At 39.1% G+C, this 26,305-nt stretch overlaps 2 protein-coding genes across 8 annotated transcripts in view; one reads left to right on the top strand and one right to left on the bottom strand.

The window, feature by feature from the left end:
* Positions 1–26,305, top strand: part of ASB4 (ankyrin repeat and SOCS box containing 4) — a 363,721-nt gene that overhangs the window by 5,618 nt on the left and 331,798 nt on the right. The window contains exon 1 of one of the 7 annotated variants that reach the window (XM_079932595.1): positions 16,968–17,025. The exons of the other annotated variants lie outside the window; for them this stretch is intronic. The gene's annotated coding sequence lies outside the window, so the exon portion shown is untranslated. Of the gene's footprint in view, positions 1–16,967; positions 17,026–26,305 lie in introns of those variants that run through there. 7 annotated transcript variants of the gene reach the window in all.
* Positions 8,511–26,305, bottom strand: part of PON3 (paraoxonase 3) — a 33,514-nt gene continuing 15,719 nt past the window's right edge. Inside the window, exons 4-9 of the mRNA XM_079932605.1 lie at positions 22,881–23,046; positions 18,108–18,234; positions 13,082–13,282; positions 12,016–12,097; positions 11,643–11,771; positions 8,511–9,192 (exon numbers count right to left, since the gene is read on the bottom strand). Coding sequence (XP_079788731.1) covers positions 9,034–9,192; positions 11,643–11,771; positions 12,016–12,097; positions 13,082–13,282; positions 18,108–18,234; positions 22,881–23,046 — 864 coding nt within the window. The 3' untranslated portion in view covers positions 8,511–9,033. The remainder of the gene's footprint in view (positions 9,193–11,642; positions 11,772–12,015; positions 12,098–13,081; positions 13,283–18,107; positions 18,235–22,880; positions 23,047–26,305) is intronic.

Below are 26,305 nucleotides of genomic sequence, written 5' to 3'. Positions count from 1 at the left end.
GAAACAAATTCTTTGACACTCTTCCTATTGAAAAGTGGGGCACAAGATCCCTCCCCGGAAGTTGGTGCTGTCTCTATGAATGCCTGCTGAGCCCTGCCCAAATTCTTTTCTCATTTATAAGCATAAGAAAATGATTGTTTGGTTCAGTAACTAATTTTAGCATAAGAAAATGATTGTTTGGTTCAGTAACTAATTTTAGGGAATATCTTTGATCTCTCATTCTCCACTTAACCATTCTAATATAGCTTGTGTTCCTTTGACTCAGCTGCAGAATTGGCTCTTATTAAACCACTCATAACATCCGTGTTACCCAATCTAGTGGTTACTTCTCTGCCCTAATCATACTTAACTTGTAACCACATTGGGCACAGATCACCACTTCCTTCTTTTTAAATACTTTCTTGGATTCATGATTCCACCCTCTCACAGTCTTTCTCCTACTTTCTTGGTCTTCTTTGCAGGGTCCTCCTGTCACTGACCTCAAAATGATGAAGCCCTAGGACTAGTTCTGAGGTATCTTCTCTTTCTACATTCTCCCTCAAGGTGATCCCATCAATTCCAGTGGATTTACATACCATCAGTATGCTGGTGTTTCCAAAATGTACACACCTAGCTCAAGCCACTTACTGTGACTCTAACAGATTATCTTCGCTCTGTCTGGCTAAAAGTAGCACATGCCACCTCCAGCAACCTTTTGATATTATCACATTTTTTTTCATCACTTACTGTTTCTAAAGTCAACTTGTTAATTTATTTATACTCTGTTGTTGCCTAATGGAAAAGAACAAGGATATTTGGGCCAAAAGTTATCCAACCTACTGTAGAGGTTGAGAAAGTGAGTATCTAGCTTTTCTCTTGGGCTAATGGGAATCATAGTGAAGGTCAGTGCCTGGTTCCCTAGAAGCAGAGGATTTCAGAAGCACATGATTTACTGAGAGTGCTCATCAGGAAAAATTCTGGAAAGGAGTGAGGGTAGCAAGATAAAGAAAAGGAAAGGATCAAAATATTTAAACCTATTAATGGTAGGGCACATCTGACCTTATTGTTTCCATTAATTATATATGGGGTGTGTGTATATGGGTGTGTGTGAATGTGTGTGTTTGTGTGACTTTTAGCACATGATGTGATTATTTTGAACACCAGTGGGCTTCTCTAGAATCCACTCATAATCTATTTTCCAAAGATCTTGAACTTACATTCTACCCACAGGCAGCCTTCAGATTCACTACAGAAGCCACTATTTTTTCTGTAGTGAAAATTGCTAACAGTCCACAGAATGCTCCATCAGTACTTCATTTAGGTTTTACTTCTTCATGGAATCAGTGACATTTTACAGGTTTATGTGATATACCAGTTAGCTGTTAGAAACCACAGGGCTCCTCTAGTGGGCAAAGTCTGGAGCTTTGAACACAATGAACACAATTTTGTGGTAAGTAATCATTTCACCATTTCCCAAAGTCATCCCTGATGGACCAAGCTTTTTCTGCTCTGTCTGTTGCAGAGAGTATCAAATTGTGTGTTAAAAGTTTCCATTACATTCTCTGTTCCTACTTAAGCATGTTCCTCCTGGATTTTTTCAGTTGAATGACTTGCCCTGTACTGTGCTAATTATGGTCATTTACATCTCCAGTAAATTGCTTTCCGAACAACCACATTGCATGGGAAAAATGAGTTTTGGCAAAAAGTAATTGATTTGTTTTCTTTCTATAGACAATTTCCTGCAGTATTGTGACAAACAATATGAACACAAGTACATCAATAATACTGTATGTGCACCTAGGTCTTCTGTGATGGTGTGGTGGAGACACCAACTCAGCACCATCCACCACTTTTCCAACACCCTTTGGGTGCAGTGTTTTAAAATCCTGGCTACATAATAGATCGTGTAGGGAGATTTTATAGAATACCAGTTCCTGAACTTCACCTGGGGCGTGGGCGGGTTTTTTTTGGGGGGGGGGGGTCAGATACCACTCTTCTAATACTACCCTGAAGAGGTGGAAAATAGAACCTAAACTTCCATAACTCTTGAAGCCATAGTACAGGAGGTGATTTTGTGTCTCAAATCAGAAGTGCTTGAGCAAGAGTAAATTTGAAACCTTGAAAAAAGAGGCAGTATAGCAAGCATCTGCTCTGCTAGTTTGGCTGCAGGCATGACTCTGGATCCTACAGTTCTTACGATTCCTTGAGCTCTGGGTCTCATTTATTGTGGCCAAAATCATCTACACTCCTACCTATGATGCACGAGTTTCCCTGTATTCTTAACTTCCCATCCACACCTGACAATATTGAGCCTTTTAATTTTGCTGGCCTAATAGGTATAAAGTAATTTAAGAGTGCTGTTTTAATTGGCACTTCTCTGATAACTAAAGATTCTGAGCTTTTCATGTGCTTTATTTTTTTCCCTTCTTCTGCAGGTTGCCTCTTCACACTATTTGCCTGCTATTCCTTGGGGTTACTATCTCCACTTTGTTATTCTCAAGAGTTCCTAATATATTCTACTTATTAATATTTTGTCAGTTTAACATTGCAAATAATTCTCATTCTGATATTCATCTATTATCTTTGTCCATGGTGTCCTGCACTGAATGGAAATCCTTAATTTCAGTGATTCATTCAATCAACTTTCTTGTTTTAGGGTTTATATTTTTGAAACTTTGTTTCAGAAGTCCTTCCCTGTCCTTAGGTCATAAAGATACTCTCCTATGTTGTCTCCTATTAACTCTAAAGGTTATAGAGTTGCTCCTTGGTTGGTAGTTACCTAGTGATGTCAGGTAGGACATAATTTTATGTCCTTCCATAGTGCGAGTCGGTTCTCCCACTTCCGTTTCCTAAACAAACATCCTTACCCTATTGATTGGTGCTGCTAATTTTATCTTATATGAATTCCCTAGACAGAAATATGTTTCTGAGATCTCTGTTCTATTCCATTGGTCTGTTTGGTTTTTTCTTGCACAAATACTAAACTGTTTTTATTATTAGGTCTATCCCTGCCCTTCATTTTTATTTTCTGAAGTTGTTCTTAGCTTTTCCATATGCATGAAAAATCTATTGTGAGATACATTGTATATACCTGAGTGTATAAAAAAATATATACACAGTTATAGAATAATTATAAAGAAATATCAATGCAAACTACCATCCAAGTCAGGAAACGTAACAGTGCTAGTACTCCGGAAGTTTCCCCCTGTATCTTACCCTGACCACAAACAACCCCCGCCTTCCCTAGAGGAAACCACTACGCTAACTTTTGTGATAACCATCATCTTCCTCTTCTCTCTAATGTAACCACCTAAGCATGCATCCCCCAACAACATTGTTTAATTTTGCCTTTTTCGGAATTCAACCCAAATAAAATCACCCTGCATGTATTAATTTTGATTTTCTTTAGCTCAACATCATTTGTGAAATTCATCCATGTTGTTGCAAATAGCTCTAGTTGTGGTATACATTGCTGTGTACTATTTCATTGTATGAGTTTACTACAATGTGTTTATCCATTTCAACTTTATTAACACTTGATTATCTCTAGTATTTAGTTTCTTTTAGTATTAAAATTTTTTATTACAAACTCAATTTCTTTAACGGTAATAGAATTATAATGATTTACAAACTCTTCTTGAGTCAGTTTAAGGAACTATGATAGAGGACACTGGCTACCTACCCAAATCCTTCCTCTCTGGGCATAAGGCTCCCCAGCTAAACTAAATTTCCCAGCTTCCCTTCCAATTAGGTGTCAGCATACGACTATGCTGTTATTAATAGAATGTCAGTAGGAGTGCCATTTCCAGGTTGGGTCTGAAGATGTTTGGCCTGTCTCCTCACCCTCTCTTTCCCTTTTCTATGGGATAGAATCCAATATAATGGAATCCAATATGATGATTGATCGTGAAGATGTTAATGCTCTGCAGAATACATGCTCCTTCGTGAAAACTACTAGACCCCTGGAGTACCACAAGGATCAGAGTTTTCATATTTATCCGTCTCAGGAACAGTCATCTGAGATCTCTGACGTGAAAGAGGTTATAAATGCTTTTTAAAATTAGGAAGCGTGTATATAACACGGGTGTATAACAAGCACTGTTCTAAATTTTACATATCCTAACTCTTTTAATCCTCTTACCGACCCTAAGTGCTAGTTACTCTTACTACCTCAATTTTGAAGAAGAGAAAACTGAGACTCAGAGAAGGCCAGAGTTGCACGGTTAGTAAGTAACTGAACTGGAATTCAAATCTAGAAAATTGGGCTCCGCAATCTGTGCTCTCACCCACTATGATGTACTATCTTTTAGTAATTCTGTATTCTTTAAGCCACTAAATAAGAGGTCACTTTGTTACAACAGCTTAGCGTGACCTTAAAAATATAGGAATTTGAACCTAGAAGTGGTTCTAAAAGTAACCTGAAATATGTGGTTAGAGTTGAAGAAACATCACAGGCTACAAAGCTGGAGATCCTTGTAACGCTCCTCACGAAAATATTTAATAAAACCATTTCCTGCAGTATCTTGAAAGGCCGGCCATTTCCCCAGAGAGCAACCAGAATGTTCATATGTAAAGGTTGGTTGTTCCTTAATGTTTTTAGTAGAGGACTGTAATAAAATTATGTGCTCAGGTAAGAACTAGCAGGCCTAAAGCAGAGGCTATAGAGAAGGTCTAGAAATTTGGTTCTGTGCCCCAACACCAGGAAGTAAAATTGCTACAGCTCATAGCATTTCCCAAATGCCTCCCAGTTAGGAAAGCCAAGGGAGCCAGGCCCGTGGGAGATTATATTGCTTCCTTTTACCTATTCCTTCAGATGGCCTCAAAGGAGACAGCATTTGAATGAGGGAGAGAGAAGTGGGTAGACATGGAAACCGGGAAGTAAAGTAGGCTAAAAAACTAAGCTCCAGAAAGAAATCTGAATGTTGTTGCTGGCACATGGCAATTACTGGAAACAAATAGATGCAGAAGCTTATCAGATTTCTAGATACTTACATTTCAAAAGCAACCAAAACTCTGGCCTGCCTGGAAATGTCCTCAGATTCTCAAACCTACACCTATAAGAAGGAGGCTATTAAAATTACAGTCTTTCCAAGACTCACTTTAGATGTGGCCTTACAGCATAATGTACCAGAAAGAATTCTGAAAGGGCAAAATTTGGATTCATAGAGGACATGGGAAAATACACCGCTGCCAAGACAAGTAACCACCTCATTTCCTCCCTGGTGGAATAATATTGTTATGGACCAGTGACTACTGAGTATATCCTATTCTTCTTCTTCTTCTCCTCCTCCTCCTCCCCCTCCTCCTCCTCCTCCTCCTCCTCCTCCTCTTCTTTTTTTAACTAGGAGTGTTTATTATAGTTATTCAGCTCATACTCAACCATTGTAATTGGATGTATTGTGGGGACAATCATTTTATTTTCTAGGCCGCCTCATGCAGCCAAATCTGGACCTAACGCAGAGGTCCAAACATCACCCAGAGATCCTGTGCTTTGAGCTGGATGCAGAAATTCGATGGAATTTGGGGTTATATTTCTTGGTGAGGGAACTAATGTGTAAGAGAAGGGTGCAGATGGGTATTTGTTGGCTAAAAGGTGGACTGCGGCACAGACCACTAATTGTTCACTAGAATTTATTATTTTTCTCCTCCTTGAACATATGTCTCCCCAGTCATATTACATCATCCATTTTTTCTTTGCAGTTAGTTAGGTACAGCCATGTGATTAGTTTTTACCATTGGTAAGGAAGTAGAAATAATGACTACCATTCCTGGTTCTAGGCCTTAAGACATGGGGTATTTCTCCCTGACATCCTCCAACCTCTTTCTCCTTCCAGTTTGATGAAATACAGACATGGGGGTGACCTGCCTTCCACCATGCAGATAACTATAGTAACCTAGGCAATGGTGCAGCAATAAGATGAAGCTATTTTTGCTCAAGATACACTCTCTATGCAACTCTCCATTGCTTTGTGTCCTGGAGGCTTTCTGGGCTCCATTAATAGCTCCCTGCCTTCTGGATTCTAGCTGGGAGGGTGGCAGGGGAGTTCAGTCAAGATATTTATTCCCTCTGCTGTCTCTGCTGAGTTGTCATAGGTTAGCTGCCTCTTTCTACCAATGACCAGAGCATCTATTGAGAGAGTCTCCACTTTATCTACTCTCTTCTGGTTCTAGTAACTGCTTCCACCCCTTGTTCCTTCAAACCTAGGGGACTCCCGCCCCCGCCCCCCCCCAATCTCTCTCACTCCATTGCTAACAATGGAGTGTTGTACTTTTTCTTGTTAGTTTCTTTTCTACATTCCCACCATTGTGTCAATAGTCCCTTAAAAGAACTTCTCTCAACAGCCCTGTTTGAGTGTGCTTTCTCTTTCCTGCAAAATTCCTATCAGTGATCTCTCTGGATGGCCCCATCAAGGGATGCTGCCTCATCAGTCACTTTCCTGAAAACTGCAAAATAAAAGAGAAATAGATCATCCTTTTTTTTAGGCATTGTATGTTTTGTTTTGTATGTTACAGTAGGTCAGCCTTACCCCAATTAATAGTGTTATTTTTTTTTCTAGGAGTTTGTTCTTTTCATAAAAATTTCACATTTGTTGGCACAAAGTGTTTCATCAACCCCTCTTTTTATCTCTGTATTATCTATAGCATCTACATGTGTTATTTTTATTTCTGACATTGGATAATTGAGTCATTCTTTTTTCTTTGCAAGTCTCACCAGATGTGTATTAGTTTTTAATAATCTTTTTAAAGAATGAACTTTTGGCTTTTGTTTAATCTCTGCATTATATGTGGTTTTCTGTTTCATTTTTGACTATCATTACAAATTAGTCCAGAGCTTAGCATCTTAAAACAATCAGAAACTTTTATCACTATGCACAGTTTTTTGTAAGCAAAATAGAAATGGAAGTGTTTTTGTATAACCTAGCCTCGACAGTCACACATCACATCTAGAATATCCTACTGATTACACAGATCAGCCATATTTGATGTAGAAGGGAACTGTGCAAGAGAATGAATACCAGAAATAAAGGATCATTGGGGGCCATCTTGGAGCTGTCTACCACATTGGTTTTTGCGCTTATCTTTACTATTTTCTTTCCTGAGCTCAACCACCTCCTCTTCATCACCCTAGTATCCCTACCTGCATCTCTGACAATTTAAACAGAAAGACTGGGGAAGAAAAGGCAAGGAATCATCAAAATGCAGCATCTATTGTGAGGGGCAATCCCTCTCCCTCCCAAGCCAAGTGAGGGAAGAGGCTCAAGATAAACACATAAAGATTGGAAGTGCCTACACGAAGGGACACTCTAGAGCTTTGTAACTTTCTAGGCCCTCACTGTGAAAGGACATATTGGTCCCTGGCAATGAGATCCCCCAAATCTCTCTGGGAGTTTTATCATGAAGCCTTTCCTAAACTGGCCTGGGAAGAAGGCAGGGAAAATTCTTAGGAACACACCAGGATCTAAATACACTTATTCTTCTCATCTCTGGATCTCCATGTCCCCCCTAGTCTGGTAAACTTTATCTAATTTGTAGTTGTAAGGGTTAAGGACAGAAAATAAGACATGTTTTCCGAAACTGGCTGTATACATGCTTTTAGTTATTTTTCTCTGTGTCCCCCTAATGGTTAGGCTTCTCAAAATTAAAATCTGAGAACTGACTATAACATTTTGCTGAGTCATTCATCCCCTAAAGCAATGGAAACTGCAATCCTATTGTCTAAATCAGAAAGGGTTACATGGGCTAAAAATTTACCCGGCTACAAAACTTTTCAACAAAACTTACATCTAACTGAGCAAAATGACTTAGGAGATAAAAAGGTCACCCCAACACCCCATCCCCAGAAGAGAAAAAAAAAAAAAATTAACCAACCACTCCCCAGCAAAAGTCACAAAAAAGGAAGAGGGGGAGGGGGCTTCCCTGGTGGCGCAGTGGTTGGGAGTTCGCCTGCCGATGCAGGGGATGCGGGTTCGTGCTCCGGTCTGGGCCGCTGAGCCTGTGCGTCCGGAGCCTGTGCTCCGCAACGGAAGAGGCCGCGGCGGTGAGGGGCCCGCGTATCGCAAAAAAAAAAAAAAAAAAAAAGGAAGGGGGTGGAGTGCTTGTGTATACTAAGTCCTGTTAATGATTTCCTAAAGGTTGTCCTGGTTTTTGACCAAGAAAGGGACACTTCTGTTCATTCTCATCAAACTAAGGTTGAGTTGGTCCGTAAGACAAGATTTCAATACAATACTGTTATTTATTTCAGCTTCTTTAGGGCCAGGTGTATGGAATGTTGCTTAATAAGTGTTTATTGAATCAACCAGAAGAGCACGTTTGAAGCAGCTGAGGATAACAGTCCTGAGGCACCATCTCCTGGGTCAGAGCCAAGCTGATTACAACACTTCAGATACAGATATCCCTACAAATAAAGACCTGTTACAAAGATCAGATTAGCCCTGCCCTGCCTTAAAGTAGGCAGTGTGGTCTGTCTTTGTCAGATTTTCCAGAATCTGATTTCCTGTGTCTACGTTGGGGAATGCGAGTTCAAGGAGGACTTTGGGCAGTCCCATGATGCCAATTCTTGCTTTTATCCATGGGCTGGGCACTTGATTGGTAGTTTGTGCCTTGTGCAATTGAGGGAAGAGAGGGGGAATTATAAATATTTGAACATTAGCTTTTCTCCTGGTCTGGACTGCAGGAGGCTCAGAACATCACAGTTGCAGGAGGTTAATTTTGCCACACAGTTACCAAGGAGCCCTAGGTGAGCTGGACACCTCACTTACCACAGCTCACTCATCTTATTGTAGAAAGAATATTGGGGGTGGTAGATAAAAAGAATTAAGAGGTTTAGTTTCTTGTTGGACTGTCACTATCTTGACTTGCAATTAGGTGGATATTACATAATCTCTCTGCTTCTTTACTTCTATCCATCAGAAAAGTCGGACACATTTTTATTGGTGTGTCCAATAAAAATTTATTATTTAGTTATTTTTATTGTCATTTACTTACAGTTCCAGTCATTATATAATTAAGGGTTTACTTTTACCAAATATGTAGACTTTTTGGAATATCTGGACTCTAGAGCACACAGTACAGAGCTTTGTGAAATACGGTGCCTATGAGAAGCTTCCCCTGGTACACAGAAGCCACAGAGCTGCCCTGAAGCACTGAGCCATTGTTGGCATACTCAGTGCTTATCCTGGGCTTCTCAGACAAAGCATTCTGGATGCGAAGTACCTGTCAAGAAAGATCATTCATTAGTAGACTATGAACAAACAGCCATCAGAGATGTTTTCCTTCCCAAATACTCCAGGAGTAATATGTTTCTCAGAAATCAATAAGCTAAAAATCCATACATCTTCAATCTTTTCTTTTTCTTCTTCTGATGAAAGTATCAGTGTCCTAACGATATCTAGTCAGTCAAGTGGACTAGTGATCTCACATTAGCCAAATTCCTCAGCAGATGGTTTACACAATTTTGATAGTTCAGACTTCTCTATAGAGAGAGGTAAGAACCGTGAATGCTCTTATCTAATCTTTGGTGAACAGTGTTGCTCCCTCTGTGGAAAGGTATCTTGCCTTTGACTGGGCATTCAGGATGAGGAGGGAAACATGGGACAAGAAAATGAAGGGACAACCAGTTAGCCAGCCAACCCAACCCAGAACCAGTAGATGGTAGTTTTCACAGCTGGACCCCTCCCTCAAGGAAGCATAAAGAATGCTTACTTTGGAATTCAATCTGATACATCACTGCCTAGTACTGTTATTGATCCACAGGATTTACACAGTTTAGTTTGCTAATCAGTAAATACATAAGTGCTCAGGTTTCCAAATAGCCTGGATGAAGTTCACTCAAATAGGGCATGATGTGAATTAAATTAGGATTTAATTGAGGATTAGGATTTCATGAGTCATGAGTCTATATCAACATCTCTTATTAAAATAGAATTTAGGGTTTTTTGTTTTTGTTTTGTCTTGAGAAAGATCCTACAACTTTATCTCAGGTTTGTTACATGGAAATACTCAAGCTGGAACTCATGTAGAAAACATTAGCCTCCACCAAAAATAAAGGGTGTCAGTAATTATGAAGAAAGAAGTCTTATCTAAAATAAACAAATGATTAAACTTGAAAATGGAGACAAGAAAAAGAGTCTAAACAATTTTCTTATCATTCTGTGGATCGTATTTTCATTCTCTTAAAGCAGATGTTGTTGGGCATTTGTAGAAAAGTTATATGTATCACTTTGGGGGGCATATATCTGAGGCCAGGGTAGCTTAGGATAACAATTCTTCAGGTTCTAGTCTCAGGCTGGACTTTTGTTTCTTTTTATATTTTTTGATGTTTTGGGGTGTTTTTTTTTTTGTTTGTTTTTTTTTGGTTGTTGTTGGTTTTTGTCAAGAAATTGTTGACTAGGGAATTCTCTGGCAGTCCAGTGGTTAGGACTCCGGGCTTTCACTGGCGAGGGCATGGGTTCAATCCCTGGTCAGGGAACTAAGATCCCACAAGCCATGTGGCAGAGCCAAAAACAAAACAAAAAAAGCTGTGACTAATATGTTAATAAAAGAAACAAATCTTTTAAAAAAAATTTTTTTTAGACTAAAGAATAGCAATATTGGAAGCAAAATAACTGTATGTTCTACTTTACTGACTGGGCCAATTACCAGGGTGGGATTTGAGTCTCAATTTCCCAACTCCCCAAACTTAGATTCAAACATTCTCCTCTTTGTTCAAACTTTACCTTCTCAATGAGTCATAGCCTAGTCTCCATATTTAATAAGACCTGCCATCCCTCTGTTCACAGTAATCCTGATCCCTTTTACTGTTATGCTTTTTCTTCCCATAGAACTTACCACTTGCAAACTTACTATCTAATTTACTTATTTCTTATGCTTATTGTTCATTGTCTTTCTCCCTCCCTAACAGCAGGGATCTTTGTATGTTTTGTTTTCTGATTATTTTCTAAGCATTAGAATAAAGACTAGTACATTATAAGTGCTCAGTAAATTTTTGTGAAAAAATCTCTCCTAGTATGTGTGCCAAGAATTTATATCTGTATTTAAATTCACTAGAGATTTTTTTATTCTTAAGCTCAATGCTATAGAAATTGCAATGCTTTATTTCTAATGCCATATAAAATTCAATGGCATATGATATTATTTTAGAAGAGATTTAAAAGAACATCTATAAAGTGAGACATTCTTCAACACTATCATATATAATAGAACCTGCGGGCAAAATCTAATTTTGTTATGAGACTACAGTCGTTTAAACCCTTTCATGGGAGCTTCCTGTTGGGCAGTATGAAAGATGTTTCCATATATGACTCTCCCTTTGCCTAACTTTAGGTCCTGCTCAGAGCCTACATCCTGATTGGAACTATGATATGGGAATCTGGGTCAATTTGAATAATCAAGCTCATATTTTCCCATGTTTCCCAATAGCAAGTACAGCCTTTGCAAGGATGGGATATGCTGTTTAGCACTGATGTTAAACAGTCACCAGGTGACTTGAAGGGGTTAATGGGCTGTATCTCCCCATCCTGCCCCAAATCTTTACTCTTCCCATATGCAGAATTTGTTCAGTTCTGGAACATCACATATGACCTGCTAAATTCTCCCAAGTCACCTCAACAAATTGATTGTTCTTGCCGCTTTTCCCACGAGCGTAGAGAAGTATAAGAACTTACTTCTGACCCTGGAGGATCCTCAGTATTATACATCAGCAGCTTGATGGCATTAGGATGGCATCCTGCCAAAATATCTCCCGTGTCAGGATCAACAGTTAAGTTATCCACTAAGGTGCCCAACTGGATTACCTTCCAACAAAGAAGAAGTAGTGAAGACATTGTTTTGACTTTCTTCCCTACCTCCTCCCTCCCACCAGCTCCTTCTGGCTCCTGAAATTAGATTTTTGCTACTGAATTTTAGAAGTGCAAGCATAATCTCACCAACATTCTTCTAAAACAGTCTCGTTTCCTTCATTCAGGGAGCGCATTCCCAGGTCAAGCTTGGGAACTAATGTAATAGAACACGTTGTGTGGGAAGACAGGGTACTTTTACCTTAAGTTGAGTTAAATCCCAGTTGTCATGTTTTTTCATTACATGAATGTTCTTATCCAGTACATCAGCTACATAGATATACCTTTGAAGTAAGTAACATTTACATTTAAGCAAGTAGTAATGAGAGATGATACTAACTTTTATTTTGGAGAAGAAGTATACAAATTCACAATAGCTCAAAGTGCCACTACAGTGCCTTTCTAAACTACAGTAAAAGATAATGGACTGGTATTTTTAATACTCTTGAAGTGCTTTAAGTAAGCGTTGAATACGAGATATGACCATAAGGTAATGGAATTGTGTTTCTAGCTGACATATAGGCTCAGTCTCATCAGTTATGAATCACACTTTATTCTTTAAATTGAATGGAGGTAAGTGGACCTCTCATAAGTCCAATAGAGCCTATACTTCCAGAAACTCGTGCTTGAAAAGAAGTAGCAGATGATCGTGAAACTCAGTCACAATTATTTTTAAAAAGAGGAAGAATACTTAGTGTAGTTTTCCACAGGGATCATCTCTATTTATTATGTCACCTTTACATTTAATATTCATGGTACTCTTCTTTTTAAATAACCTTCCATTTTAAAAACACTTTAAAAGAGTTTCTCATAAAATTTTATGCTGCATAAAATAATGTCTTCTCATAGAAAATTCTGTTGTAGTATAACAGTAAGTCTGAAACTTATACAATCCCAATGCCCAATCTAAGTTGGGTCTCCCTCTCCAATAAGAACTTTTGGGTAACTGAACTTAGTATAAGTGATTAAAGACCTTCTAGCTTCATAAGGGGCAGAGGTATCCTGCATTTATACTCTTTTCTAGTCACATAAGAGTCTGGAGCAAGGACCTCATATCCTTGAGTCAAAATCCCTCATTTTGTTGGGGGACCCTAAAGTGCAAGAGGGCATGGTTGGCTTAAGATCACACATTTATTGTGAACCCTGGCCACGCTGGATCCCTCCACACATGTATTGACTACTTAAGCCTCAGGAAGTAAGCACTTCTTCAGGGAAGGAATCCATGAAAATGTCAAGGGTAAAGGGTTGGAATTTATAAAAGAGCTTACTTCTTGTCTGGTGAGATGGTGATCCCATTGGCAGAAATAAATCCTTTGGCCACCACTTTAACCTCTCTTGGACTGTAGAAAAGAATGTAAGTCCAGCGAAGATCCATGACCATCTCTAATAGTACCAAGAAGAAGTTGGTAAAATAGTGGTCTCTGGTGGCATAGAACTGTTCTGCTCCGAGAACCACAATGTCATTCACACTAAAATGAAAAAGAAAAAAAAAAGAGAAAGAGACAGAGAGAGGAAAAGAAAAAAAACCATGGGCTATTTAAAATCACTAAATCTCAAAGACCAATAAATTCATCAGTTTGAAAAAGTATACATGAACTAGTGTGGATTAAAGGATTCCACAGAAAGTACATGACTTTTCATTGCCCTGATGGATTTTCTTTTAGCCATTTGTTATTTTCTCACTCCTCCCTTCCACAGAAATCAGCAAAAACAGACAAGTATACAAATAAACCTCAAATCTATATCTGTTGGCTTGCGACTGTTTTTTTTTTACAGGTGAAAGAGGGATTCTATAATTCCCAACACACTCTGAACCTGATAGAACAAATCTAGGTTTTTTTAAATTATTATTATTTTTCTTTAAACAATTGCCAAGACTGGAATCAAAGATAAATAGAAGGCACAACAGTTTTGCTCTGGTTTTATGTTATTCAGATTTTTAAAATTTTTTTGTTTTCTTTTTTTTACAAATACAAATTAAACATGAAAAAACTCTACTTCAAAAAAAAGTCTAACAGTTCAAGAAAAGCTTATCAGTTGCATTCTAGACATTTAAAACCTATCTCACAATTTAAATTTCAGTGGTAAAAACAGTAGGTTTTGGAACTGTTTGGTGATCGCGTATCCAAAGAAAAACTCCACTAACACCTTTTATTCCATTTTTAACCATACCAGAGAGAATCTAAATTGTCAATTTTTCCAACGGCAATTTTTCTGCACCAGAAGGTAGTCCTGACTCTCAAAGAAGAGACAATTTGGGTTTTTCCTGCCTTCAAAATGTTTATCAAATCCTGTAATTCTCCCAGGATTTTGAAACATGTAGAAAATAAGTAAGAAATATTCCAGTGAATGAAACATATCAAATGTCAGTAATAAGGAAGAAACATTCCTTTGGGGAAACTGTTAAAAAAAATCCAGTCTGTATATGCAAGTAAAGCAGGGAAATGCAGTCTTTTTTTTTTCTTCTTTAAAAATCCATTTTTCCTAAAATATCATTCCACAAAATTGGAAGTGAAGGACTAAAATGGGGGTGGGGGCTAAGGAGCACACACCATTAACACAAAAAGTAAAATTTTACAAACTTAAGCAGTTTATGATAGACTAGGATCAGATTCCAAGATACCAAAGGTTGGCAGAAGAAATTTACCGTTTTGTGGGAGCTAGGGTTTGTACTGCTGCCTGAAGATCGGTGAAGAGCAATTCACTGCCTTGGAGCACTGCCCCTTCCCACTGCAAATCCTGGTTTCTGCACCATGCCTCCCCAGGGTGGGCCTCTCATCCCACCACCCAGCCCACCTCGAGGGCCTCCAGGTCCCTGCAGGTGGTTATCTCGGCGGTCCCCTTCCTGGGCGGCTCGAGTCTTCTTTTCTTCCACATTCAGATGGACCTCACCTCTGAACATGATGGGCCTGTTGCTAAGCACCTTCTGAACAGGCTCAGAATCATCAAACACAACGAACCCAAAACTGGGTAATTTCCCACTGTTGTTAATATGCAGCTCCACCATATTCCCCTAATTTTGAAAAAAATCTTTAAGCTCTGATCTGTCCACCTCATGATCAGGTTGCCGATAAAGAGCTGGTCAGGCAGATCAGCTCGGTGCTTTGTGTCCTCCTAGAGGGGTGGGAGGGAGACGCAAGAGGGAGGAGAGCTGGGGATATACGTATATGTATAGCTGATTCACTTTGTTATAAAGCAGAAACTAACACACCATTGTAAAGCAATTATACTCCAATGAAGATGTTAAAAAAAAAAAGAGTTAAAAAAAAATGAAGTAATGTATGTAGCTTCCGAGATGGGAGACTTTAAGAGGCAGTCCAAGATCCACCATGCTTCACTCACTCTTCCACAGTAACCAGCAACTTTTCTGATAAACGAGAGTGTGGTCCTCTCTTAAGGTTCTAAATGAGGACACCATAAAACTGACTCCCTGAATCACCTACATTGGATATGTAGCATGAGTATGAAAACAAGACAAAACTTTGTGGGTTTGAGCCATTAAAGATGCTAGGGTTTTTCTTTCCTATTATTGTAGCAAGACCCAGTTCATCCTGACCTTTATATTTTCTCTGCATAGGTTGGATTATGAGTGTTATTCTTTCTTATTTATGTTCAATACCATTGAAATTTTTAAATGAACAAGTCTCATTCGCACAACAATTAAAACAAAATCATTTCTATTTTGGAAAAGAAAAAAAGAGATGATGACTAGAAAAAAATGTAAAAAAAAAAAAAGATTGAACCTGTGTGTGTGTGTGTGTGTGTGTGAAACTTCTTTACTCAGCAACTTTCTAAAATACACAATATTGTCAATAAAGTTAATGTGTCACCCTTTCTAATGGCATTTATGATTTAAAAAAATTTTTATTTTATATTGGAGTATAGTTAACAATGATGTGTTAGTTACAGGTGTACAGCAAAGTGATTCAGTTATATCCATACAAGTTTACATTAAATTTAGGAAAGAAAAATTTGGATGAATCAGGAAATACTTTGAGGTTTTGTTGTACAATGACTCTCCCCATGTTTTTGGGCTACTTGTCTTTTAGGTCTCAGCTTACGCAGTCCTTCTTCCAAAAAGTATTATCACCATAGATTAATTTAAATTCCCTCATAATTTGTTCCATAGCACTTTGTTCTACCCTTTGAAATGCTTGGGTATGTGTTTATCAGGGCACTTCTCAAGGTCCTCTTTAGATCCTGAAAGCCACGCCTGCCCTATTCCAGCTGGCACTATTTCAACCAGCTCTGCATAGGATCTGACAGACTTTCCACAGTGTACCCTTATAGCGCCTTACCTCATGTCTGTTATAGGCCTCTTACTCCCATTTCCAGGCTTCCGTGTCAAATTCAAAGCACAGGATATCACCAGACTTGCCTTGCACATGGGTAAAAAGGTATGTGCAGGAATTAACACCCCTTGAGGCAAACCTCTGACTACTGAGAGATGGGGGGCGGGGGTGGATAAACTCCTCTTCCTTTCTTATCTTGGCCAGATTGTCTTGAAATGAGGTTTATGTTGCTTACTGGAGGGCAATCCCATGGTTTCAAGCAGTCAGTTGCACTTAGCAGTAGCTGGCTTAACAATGCATTTGCTATAGACTCTCTCCCATATGAGTTTCCTGGTGCTGCTGTAACAAAGTACCACAAACTGGGTGGCTTAAGACAACACAAATTTACTGTCTCATAGTTCTGGAGGCCAGAAGTCTGAAATCAAATTGTTGACAGAGCCATGCTCCCTCTGAAGGTTCTACTGGTGGATCCTTCCTTGCCTCTTCTAGCTTCTGGTAGCCTCAGGCATTCCTTGGCTTGTAGACGCATCCCTCCAATCTCACTTTCCATCTTCACACGCATTCTCCCTGTGTGTCCGTCTGTCTTCTTATAAGGACATCAATCATATTGGATTAAGGGCGCACTCAGCTCTAATACAGCCTCATCTTAACTAATTACATCTGTAAGGATCCTATTTCCACATAAGGTCATGTTCTGGGGTATCAGGGGTTAAAATGTCAACATATCATTTTGAGGAGACACAATTCAACCCATAACACTCTGCTTTCCCTGCCTCAGGCTGGTCTCTGACTTCTGCATCCTGGGCTGGCACTCCCTAACAAAGGAGCTGTGTCTTGAGTTTTCCCTCAGGTTGTGCTTTCTGAGGCGCTCTTCCCACAAGGAGATGTTATTGCATTTGACCCTCACAATCACCAGGTAGGTAAGTCAGGCCTTTGAGGGAAACCCCATTTTGCTGAGGAAAACTGAAGCACAGGTTAGGTGACTTGTCCACAGTTTCTCAGTCACACAGCAGTGGCAGTCCTGGTCCCCACTGAGCCTCAGAACCCAGCACAGTGCATCATGGGAAAAGTCAACAACTTCAAGTTCTCTTACTTCTTCTGCCTCTCCTTTTGTTGCCCCTAAATTCTATGGGGAGAAATTCAAATGTGTTGTTGAAAAAGAGAGCAAAAGAGAGAAGATGAACTTCCTTCCTTTTCTTTCCCTACTCTTCTACCTTATGGAAAGATTAACCTCTACTGTTTTAGAACCAGTCTTTCAGCGTTGAATCCATTTTATAAAAGATTCTTCACTGTTTGTTACAGGCTTGAAACAGGCAACCTAGCCAGTAAAAAACTTACAATTTTTCTCAAAGCTGTTCACCACAGTGATTAAGAGCCCAGCTTTGAATTCAGATGGGTCAAGGTTTACACCCTAGTTCTACCACTTACAAATTATGTAATTTGGGTAAGTAACTTACCCCAAACTGCTCTAAGTCTCTGTTTACTCATGCCTATTACTAAAGGCACTTGTGAGAGTGAAAGGGAATTAGGGATTTTGGCACAGTGCCTGGCACATAGTCAATACTTAATAAATGTGAATTTTTATATAGGCCTACAGGCCTTTTTTCAAATGTTACTTTAAAACTTTGATTGAACAAAGGAATGGTCCTTCTGGAGGCTGGTTATAACACCCAATGGGTATGGCTTTCAGAATACAACCTACCAGGACAACTAAAGGGTGTGGGTGTTTAAAGAGCCCAATAGCAGGTTCTGCACTGTTGTGTTATGGAGGATGGAATTAGAGCAACTTTATAGGGTTAAAATGCTTTCAAAAAGTTGGAGAATATAAAGATATTCAATACCGAATACAACAATTTCTAGTGAGGTGCTGGGCAGTGTCACCATGAGAACCTTTAGAAAGCTTTAGAAGAAAAAGCTTCAAAACAAAAGTTTAACAAAGGCTGTGAACTAAAGAAAACAAAGCACACAGCAGAGGCACAAATGAAATACTTCAATTCCATACCTTTTGAGAAGTTCGTGTTTTATAGTTTTCAGGTGTACCAAAGAACGTTGTTGCTCCTCAAATTTAAATATCTCCACGGTGGACTCCATGTGGGGATGGTTCACAACATAAAGATAAACAATTTGGTCTAAAGTGGAAAAAAGACATAATTTCCAAGAAGTTTGCTTCTGTTGCAACTATTATTACACCTAGTGTAGAACTTGGTCACGTCCAAGGATTTTTCTTATACATCTTGCATTTGATCCTTGCAACCCATCTGATAGGTAAGTCAAACAAATGCCAGAATCCTCATTTTATTGAAGAAACTGACACTCAGAAGGTTAATAACTCATCAGCAATTTCATCACCACCCAGTGGCAAAGCCAAGCCCACATGTTTCTGCAATGCTTCCTTCAGCCTCACCTGCACACCCTCTCTAACAGGAAGATGCAGAACTACAGTGGTACATAAACACGGATGTGGTTTCCCAAGGTGGCCCCTCAACAAGAGAAGTGGGTACAGCAAGCAAAGCTTTGCCGAGAATTCTTTTCTGTGAGGACTGCCTACATTGCAACACACGTTCAAGAAGTGTCAGGCCTGTGTAAATATTTTAAAATGAACATTTCCCAGGTAGAGAATGAACTCCTGACACAAGTCACCTACCTGAGGTTGCAGTAACGATATTTAGTTATTCATGAACCCAGTAGACGTGGAATGTAAATACGAATGTAGAAGAAAATAGATTAGCCATTTTAGGTATAACCAACCTCAGGAATGTTCACCTATCTGTTCTCATACTGGAATGTGAACTGCTGTGAACAGGATTGGGGGCAGTACTCTAGCTTCTCAGAGTACTGTTTTCTGACTTATCAGGAGTTCTAAGTCAGATGCACTCTGGAGTTTGAAAGAGCCTGGGCCCATGCTCCCATTCAGGATTTGATCTGCGTTCATCTCCCCAGTTCCTTTCTTGATGGGGTTTCCAATCATGCAGCGGGGCAAGCCAGAGCCCTGAGATGTGGGGCTTATACTCAGGGCCCCTGAACCACAAGGGCACCTTTACCTGAATTAAGGAAAAGTGCTCCCTCGCAGATGAATCTTTCTTTTGGTCTGACCCAACTCTGTTCCAGGGCACGGCAACTCTGTTCCAGGGACTTGGCAAGCAGAACCTGAGTAGCATTTAGCCCTCACATGGCCCTTCGACAAGACATTCTTGCTGGACACAGCATGAAAAATACATTGCTGCTCTGGCTTTACCCCCTTCTTAAGGCATCCTCTTTTCATATAAGAGATGCTTGGTGAGAAGACTTTTGTTTTCTGTCTTCTCATTCATGCCAATTTATGTGTAATGTTTTGGCCTTATGAATTAAATACATAATTAAGGGAGGTCACTAACAAATAAAATAAGTTGTCAATCATAACACACTTAACTTCTGAAAGCCTGATTATATGCCTGAGGATTAATCTGTAAACTGGTCCCATCTTAAAAAAAAAAGAAAAAACAAACCAAAACCAACCCTCACCTCCCCTTCCCCCCCTTACAAAAAACACAAAAAACCCAACTCTAACACTATCCCATGGAATAAAATAGCTCCAGGCTAATCTGATCACTCATTACACCTTCTCCAATGAAGCATCATATGTCTAGTCGGGTGTCAGGCAAAAAAGTGATGACTCTCAAATTATTTAAATAGAGCCAGGAGCCCAAATTTCACCTGAATTAAGGACGTAGGATGAGAAGTAAGACCATCTGGGTTCTACTTCTGGCATTGCCATTTACTAATGACAGAAGTGAAGTCACACTTTACTGCATGTCTCTAAACTCCATTTCTCCATCTATAAAACTATCAGTATCTGCGCCCTGCCTGACTCATAGGGTTCATTCATTTATTCATTTAACACATGTTCACAGAGCACCTAACATGCTGTAGACACTGTTCTAGACTCTGGGAATCCAGCAATCAACAAGTCACATATGCTTTTATGATGGTTACATTCTAGAGAAGAAAACAGGAAGGAAATAATTAGTAAATAAAAGAATATGGGAGTGGGGAGATATGCCTTCTTCATACAGTGGTACCCACTTGAAAAGTGACAGTTAAGCTTGGATCTAGAGATGAGAAGGAGCCCACTATAGAGCAATAGTGGGAGAGGGAAAGAATGTTGTTATCTTTTAACATTAATAAAAAGCATTAATTACCATTTTGATGAGTGCTAAAAGAGGAAGTTCATTGAGAAGAAATAATAGCAAGGTTCACAGCCTGAAATAAGATGATGGGAAGGCTTCCCTGAGAAGGTGACATTTAAGCTGAGACCTGAATGATGAAAAAAGAATAAGCCAGAAGTAAATGGAAAGACATTCCAGGCAGAGGGAATTACAGATGCAAAGTCCCTGAGGCATGCAGCATTCTGCAGGACTAAAGGAAATCCAGTGTGACTAGTCCAGAGAGTCAGGGAGACAGGGGTGTCCACTGAGGCTGGAGAGAGCATCCAGCTGCCAGAATATGTAGGTGTAGCACCTAGGAAACCATTCTGGAGATTTGGGGTTTATCTTCAGAGTGACAGGAACAATATGGTGAATTTTCAGAAGGGAGTGACATGATCAGATTTGTATAAAAAATAATGCTTGCTTATAAAAATGGCTTGAGTTGGTACAAGAGGGAAAGTGCAATCAGGGACCACTGCAGAATCTAGGATAGACATGTTGGGGACTTGGACTGGGATGGTGCAGTGAGGATGGGGAGAGGTCAGCAGCTTGGAGAGATATTTGAGGGTTAAATTGGACAGAACTTTGTAACTAGTTGACTGAATGCGACAGGGAGAGGGGAAGAGTCAAGGTTAGGCCCAGAGTTTTATTTTGAGGAATAAAATATATATAAAGTGCTTTATAAACTGTAAAGCAATATAAAATTGTTAGGTACAATTATCTTTTAAAGAAGGGCTTGCTAGGCAAGTAAACATCATATATTAGATTTCAGGGGAATATTTAACCTACTTAGTAAAATAGTATTCAAGCATTTTAAAAGGTACCCATTTGTTTAAAAATGAACAAGTCTGTTGGTGCAGAGGAAAGAATGAAACATTGATCGGTTGGATAAGTGGATTGAGATAATTATTAGTCATTTTTTATTCATTTAAATCACTCTAGCAAATTTAACTTCACAATTAACAATGCCTTGTAACTTCAGTATGTATTTGGAAGAATTAAAACACCATTTATTTTAAAATTTTGATTTGCAACATTTCCATTTGGCCTTCCCTTCACGTATTAATAGTTACTACTAGTGAGGCTTCATTCTTATCTCCTACATGATCTGTGGACCCACAAATATCTAAAAATTAAGTTAGTCTGGAATTATAAACTATAAAGTAAAAACTAATATTGGAAATTATTGTTTTAAAGCATATACAGTGTATTCATAACTATGCTTTGCTTTCTACAATAGCTTTTTTGAGATATAATTCACTTGCCATTAAACTCACACTTTCAAAATGTATAGTTTAGTGGTTTTTAGTGTACTCACAGAGTTGTGCAACCATAACCACTATCTAGTTCCAGAATATTTTCATCACCCTAAAAAGAAATCCCATATCCATTGGCTGTCACTCCCCATTCCCCGCCCCCCCCCAAGTCCCTGCCAACCACTAATCTACTTTTTGTCTCTATAAATTTGCCTATTCTGCACATTTAATATAAATGGAATCATACAACATGTGGCATTTAGTCATTGAATTCCTTCACTTAGGATAATGTTTACAAGGTTCATCCATGTTGTAGCATTCATCAATACTTCATTTCTTTTTATCGCCGAATAATATTCCATTGTATAAACATACCACCTTTTGGTTATGCATTCAGCATTTCATGGGAATTTGGATTATTTTCACCTTTTGAGTATTAGGAGTAATGTTGCTATGAATATATGTGTGTAAGTTTTTGTATAGACCTATGTTTTCAGTTCTCTGAGGTATGTGCCAAGGAGTAGAGTTTCTGCGTCATATGGTAGATCTACCTTTAACATTTTGGGGAACTGTCAAACTGCATTCAAAAATGACTGCACTCAATCCCACCAGCAAAGTGTGAGGATGCCAGTTTCCCTACGTCCTTGCCAATGTTTGTTACTGTCTGTCATTTTAAATTATAGCCACCCTATGGGTGTGAAGTGGTATCTCATCATGGGTTTGATTTGCATTTCCCTAATGACTAAGGATACTGAGTATCTTTTCATGTGTTTATTGGCCATTTGTGTATCTCTTTGGAAAGATATACTGAGATCCTTTGTCCATTTTTTAACTGGGTATTTGTCTTTTTGTTGTTGAGATGTAAAAATTATATATTCTGGACATAAGCCTCATCAGATATCTGATTTGCACATCTTTTTCTCTTATGCTTTAGGTTGTTTTTTCACTTCCTTGATGGTGTCTTTTGAAGTTTTTAATTTTAACAATGTCTAATTCATCCATTGTTTCCTTTTATGTTGCTTTATAAATGTCACGAGATTATTTTCAAAGGGCCTTTAGTTTATATGTTAGATTTCTGAGAACAATATCCCAACTGGTTTTGATGGTCAGATGAGAAGAAAAGGGGGTAGGAGAAAGAGGGTGTGACCACAGTCTAGTCTCCCCCTCTTTAACGTGACGTTAAAAAATGTTTTGATACATATTTATTATCTTATAAATATACATCTTCATGGTAAAATAGCATCTTCCCTCCTTTCACATACATGTTGAAGAGTTGAGGATGAGTGGTTTGTATTTCCCTCATTTTCCCCTTATTCTTAAGCATTCAAGCTTTACCTTTGTCGATGAAAGTACTGATCCCATGTGGATTAAATGATGCTTTGTCAAAACCATCACTGATGTTTAGTGCCTGGACCCTTGGGTTTTGCTCATTTAAATCCATCAAGAAGATTTGTCCTGGCTCATCTGGTGCAAAGTTTGGCATGCCTGGATATTTTAATCCCTTTAAAATATAGAGAATAAGTATGCAAATATACACATATCAAAGCAACGTTTTCACATGGAAGCTAAAATCTCAAGGCCTAACAAAAATGTTCAAAGCTCTAAATTTCTTTTAGATTTCTGGGATTTTTTACACTGTCAGGTATTGCCGTTATCTGATCTGAGGAATTACCAATGTCATCTAAGCCATTGCAAATGGGAATATGGGAAGAACCTATGTTCAATTTTTAATATATAGGGAAGGAATGAGACCAAAAAGCATAATGCAAGAGACTAAGCTGTATTACTTTGTTTGAGTCCCTTGACCTGCCTGTACTACAGGTTTCTCATTTATAAAATGAGGAAATTAAAATATTTAATTGAGAAGGTTCTTTCTAGTCCTATTCTATATATAATGAACGCTCCTCAAAGCAGAGAGAGGGAGGTATGGGTTTATTGCACTGCTCCCATCCTACATCCTTTATATTATGTCATGACAAAGAGAATAATCAGCCAAGAATTAACAGAGGGTAACCAGTTTCATACAGTTTACTATTTCTGACCTATTTTGTTCCTACAGATATGTCCAAAGATTTGGATGTGAATCCTTTTCTCCAAATATTGTAAAAAGTTCATTCCAGTAACTTGAACAGTGGCTTTTTCTCCTGGAAGAACCAGGTGTTTATCAACCAATAATAGGCATCCTGAATGTATTGGGCCTTTGCTGCATCCCAGGTCATTGTGTCAAAACTTGGGGGTGGTTTATTCTATACCAATTACAAAACTCAGCCCACTTCCTCCCTGTATCCTTCCCCCATCACTCTGATGTATATCAACATCAACAATATTGTATCTATCTTTCCTTGTACCCTCATTTCCACTTATAATCAGTTTAAATTCTTTCCTTCTCTCCCTCTCTTTTCCCTCCTTCTTCCTTCTTCCTACTCTACCTTCTCCTTTGCTCTCCCTCTCCCCTTCCTTTCTTACACACACACACACACACACACACACACACACACTCTTACTTACAATTATACTATTCTTGGCCCTTCCAATGTCCCTCCCTTCCCTGCCCCCAACCCCTGGGGTAGTCAATCTTCAGTTTCAAACAACCCCACCTATATCTTCAAGCTTTTCTTAAAACAGTTCTTCTATGCTTAAATCTTATGGGAAATCTAGCTTTCCCCAGACAATACTGGCCACTGAAGCCCATCAGTGGAAGGTCTATTCCCTCTATCATTCCCTCTCCTTAAGTCACCACACCTAGAGGAGAGATCGGCATGTCCCTAGCCACAAACTTCTGCTTCCAGAGCTCGAATCTGCCATCGTCAGTCAAGAGCCCATCTCCTAAGGAAGACTCACTCTTTGCTTACTGCTTCCTTATCAAATTCTTTGCCAAGTCCCTTTGCCCTGTTCTAGCTCTTATACTGTATAGGGCTAGTCTAAATTCTCTTCCTGCCCTTTCCTCCTCTGTCCTCATCCATCCCTCTTTCCTTCTCATTCTACACTCTTCCCTTGTAGCTCTTATTTATAAGGTTACAGGTATTTCTTCTATACCAGTGATTTTCAAATATGCACATTTCCCTGGAACCCCTCTTTGGAGCCCTAGCTTGCATCCCAACTTCTTCCTAAGGGCAGCTCAAAATCAAATGGTCAAAACCAGAACCATCTCTCCTAGAATCCTTGATCTCATTTGTATCTATTCTTCTCTGTTAAGGGAATCACTGCTCTCCCCAACATCAGGCCAGAAAATTGAGTCTCCAAGTCTACCCTTCCCTCCATAGTCAATTTGTCACCAAGTCCAGTAACACTGGGGGAAAAACGTCAGAGACATCTAATTCTTCCCTTTTTCACCTAAGGAAAATTAAGCCCAGAGAAGTGAATTGCCTAAATCACTCAGATCATTAGTTGTACAGCCTCTTTCTGCCACACCGTAAAGAAAGGTTTGACAGTAGAGAATATTGCTCAGGAAGGTAGCTCAAGGTGGAACACCACAGCAAGTACCGTGGGAGCTTGGGGGAATGTGAAGGCACTGACAGCTAGTAGAAGGACTGGGTGGTCTGGAAATGGAAATGATTTGATTGGGGAATAAGGGTAGGGCATGGCAAACAAACTTGGCCTACGTTAAGCATCATGATGAATGAAACTCTTCTAAGAAATGGCTTCACACTTGCCTGGTTTTCTGTTTAAGGCAGTTGGGTAAGAATCTGTGGCAAGTGATTGCAAGCAATTCTTTTGATACCATTCACTACTGAAAATGGTGAAAATCACCTGCATGTGCAGGCATCTTATTTCCACCAACAGACTACAGGTACATGTGGACAGGCATGGAACTCCTCCACTGCCCTCATTCACCAATACATACATTCAGTAAGTAGTCAAGCACCTGTGTATGCCAGGTAGTATGTTAGGTGCTAGTGTGGCAATGTACATTCCAAAGTCCTGGTCTCAAAAGGATTGAAATCCAGGGAGGCAGCACTGAGCAAGTGTATCAGATACGGTGTGGCATCTAAGACCCTAACCACAGGGAACCTGTAGGACCATCAAAGAGCCTCCTTGCCCAGAAAGAGAGTGTTAGGGATTTTCCTGAGGAATTAAAGTGCCACCACGATGAGCCCTCATAGAGAACTAGGCATTAGTCAATAACATTGAAGAAGGGAGTAATCTTGCAGGCAAAGAGCATGCCAAGTCCCAAGGTAAGGAAGCAACAGCCTGCTTGGCACCTCTAAATACACTAAAGATATCTATTGCACAGAATTACTCTCTAAATCAGCATCTTCCAAACATGTTCTAGGATGGCAAGAAAGGGCAGTAGGAGGTAACCAAGAACAAGAACTTCAATTTATTGCAGTACAGAAAGATTAAAAATAAGCAAAGAACATTATCCTTATCCTATAAGAATGAGTTGTTTGTTATTTTGCAAAAAGAGCTAACATTTCTCATGGAATTATTTGTGATGAAAATCTCTACTTTCTGAATAGCAAGAATTTAGTACACTTAGTTCTAGTGAAAATAGAAAAGAAACATATAGTAGGAACTACAAATATTATTTCCTAATAGCAAAGAAATCTCCTAGCTGTAAAGTAATTATTTTTAAAGGTCTATTTGGCATAACATTGAAAATCTAAATTGACAATAGGTAATTTAAGTCAACAAAGAAAAAGCTTTTCTAGACAGCTTTATTTTATTTTTGGTTTTGGAGGAAAACTAAAGAAATAAAATCCCTCTCACTCACCCTCCCACCCTCACATGTACCACCAGCAGCAGCAATTTAAAATCCA

Source organism: Stenella coeruleoalba (genome assembly GCF_951394435.1).
Source record: "Stenella coeruleoalba genome assembly, chromosome: 9".
NCBI classification, from domain to species: domain Eukaryota; kingdom Metazoa; phylum Chordata; class Mammalia; order Artiodactyla; family Delphinidae; genus Stenella; species Stenella coeruleoalba.
The sequence above is the reverse complement of the archived record's forward strand: the minus strand, read 5'-3'. Positions and strand labels throughout refer to the sequence as shown.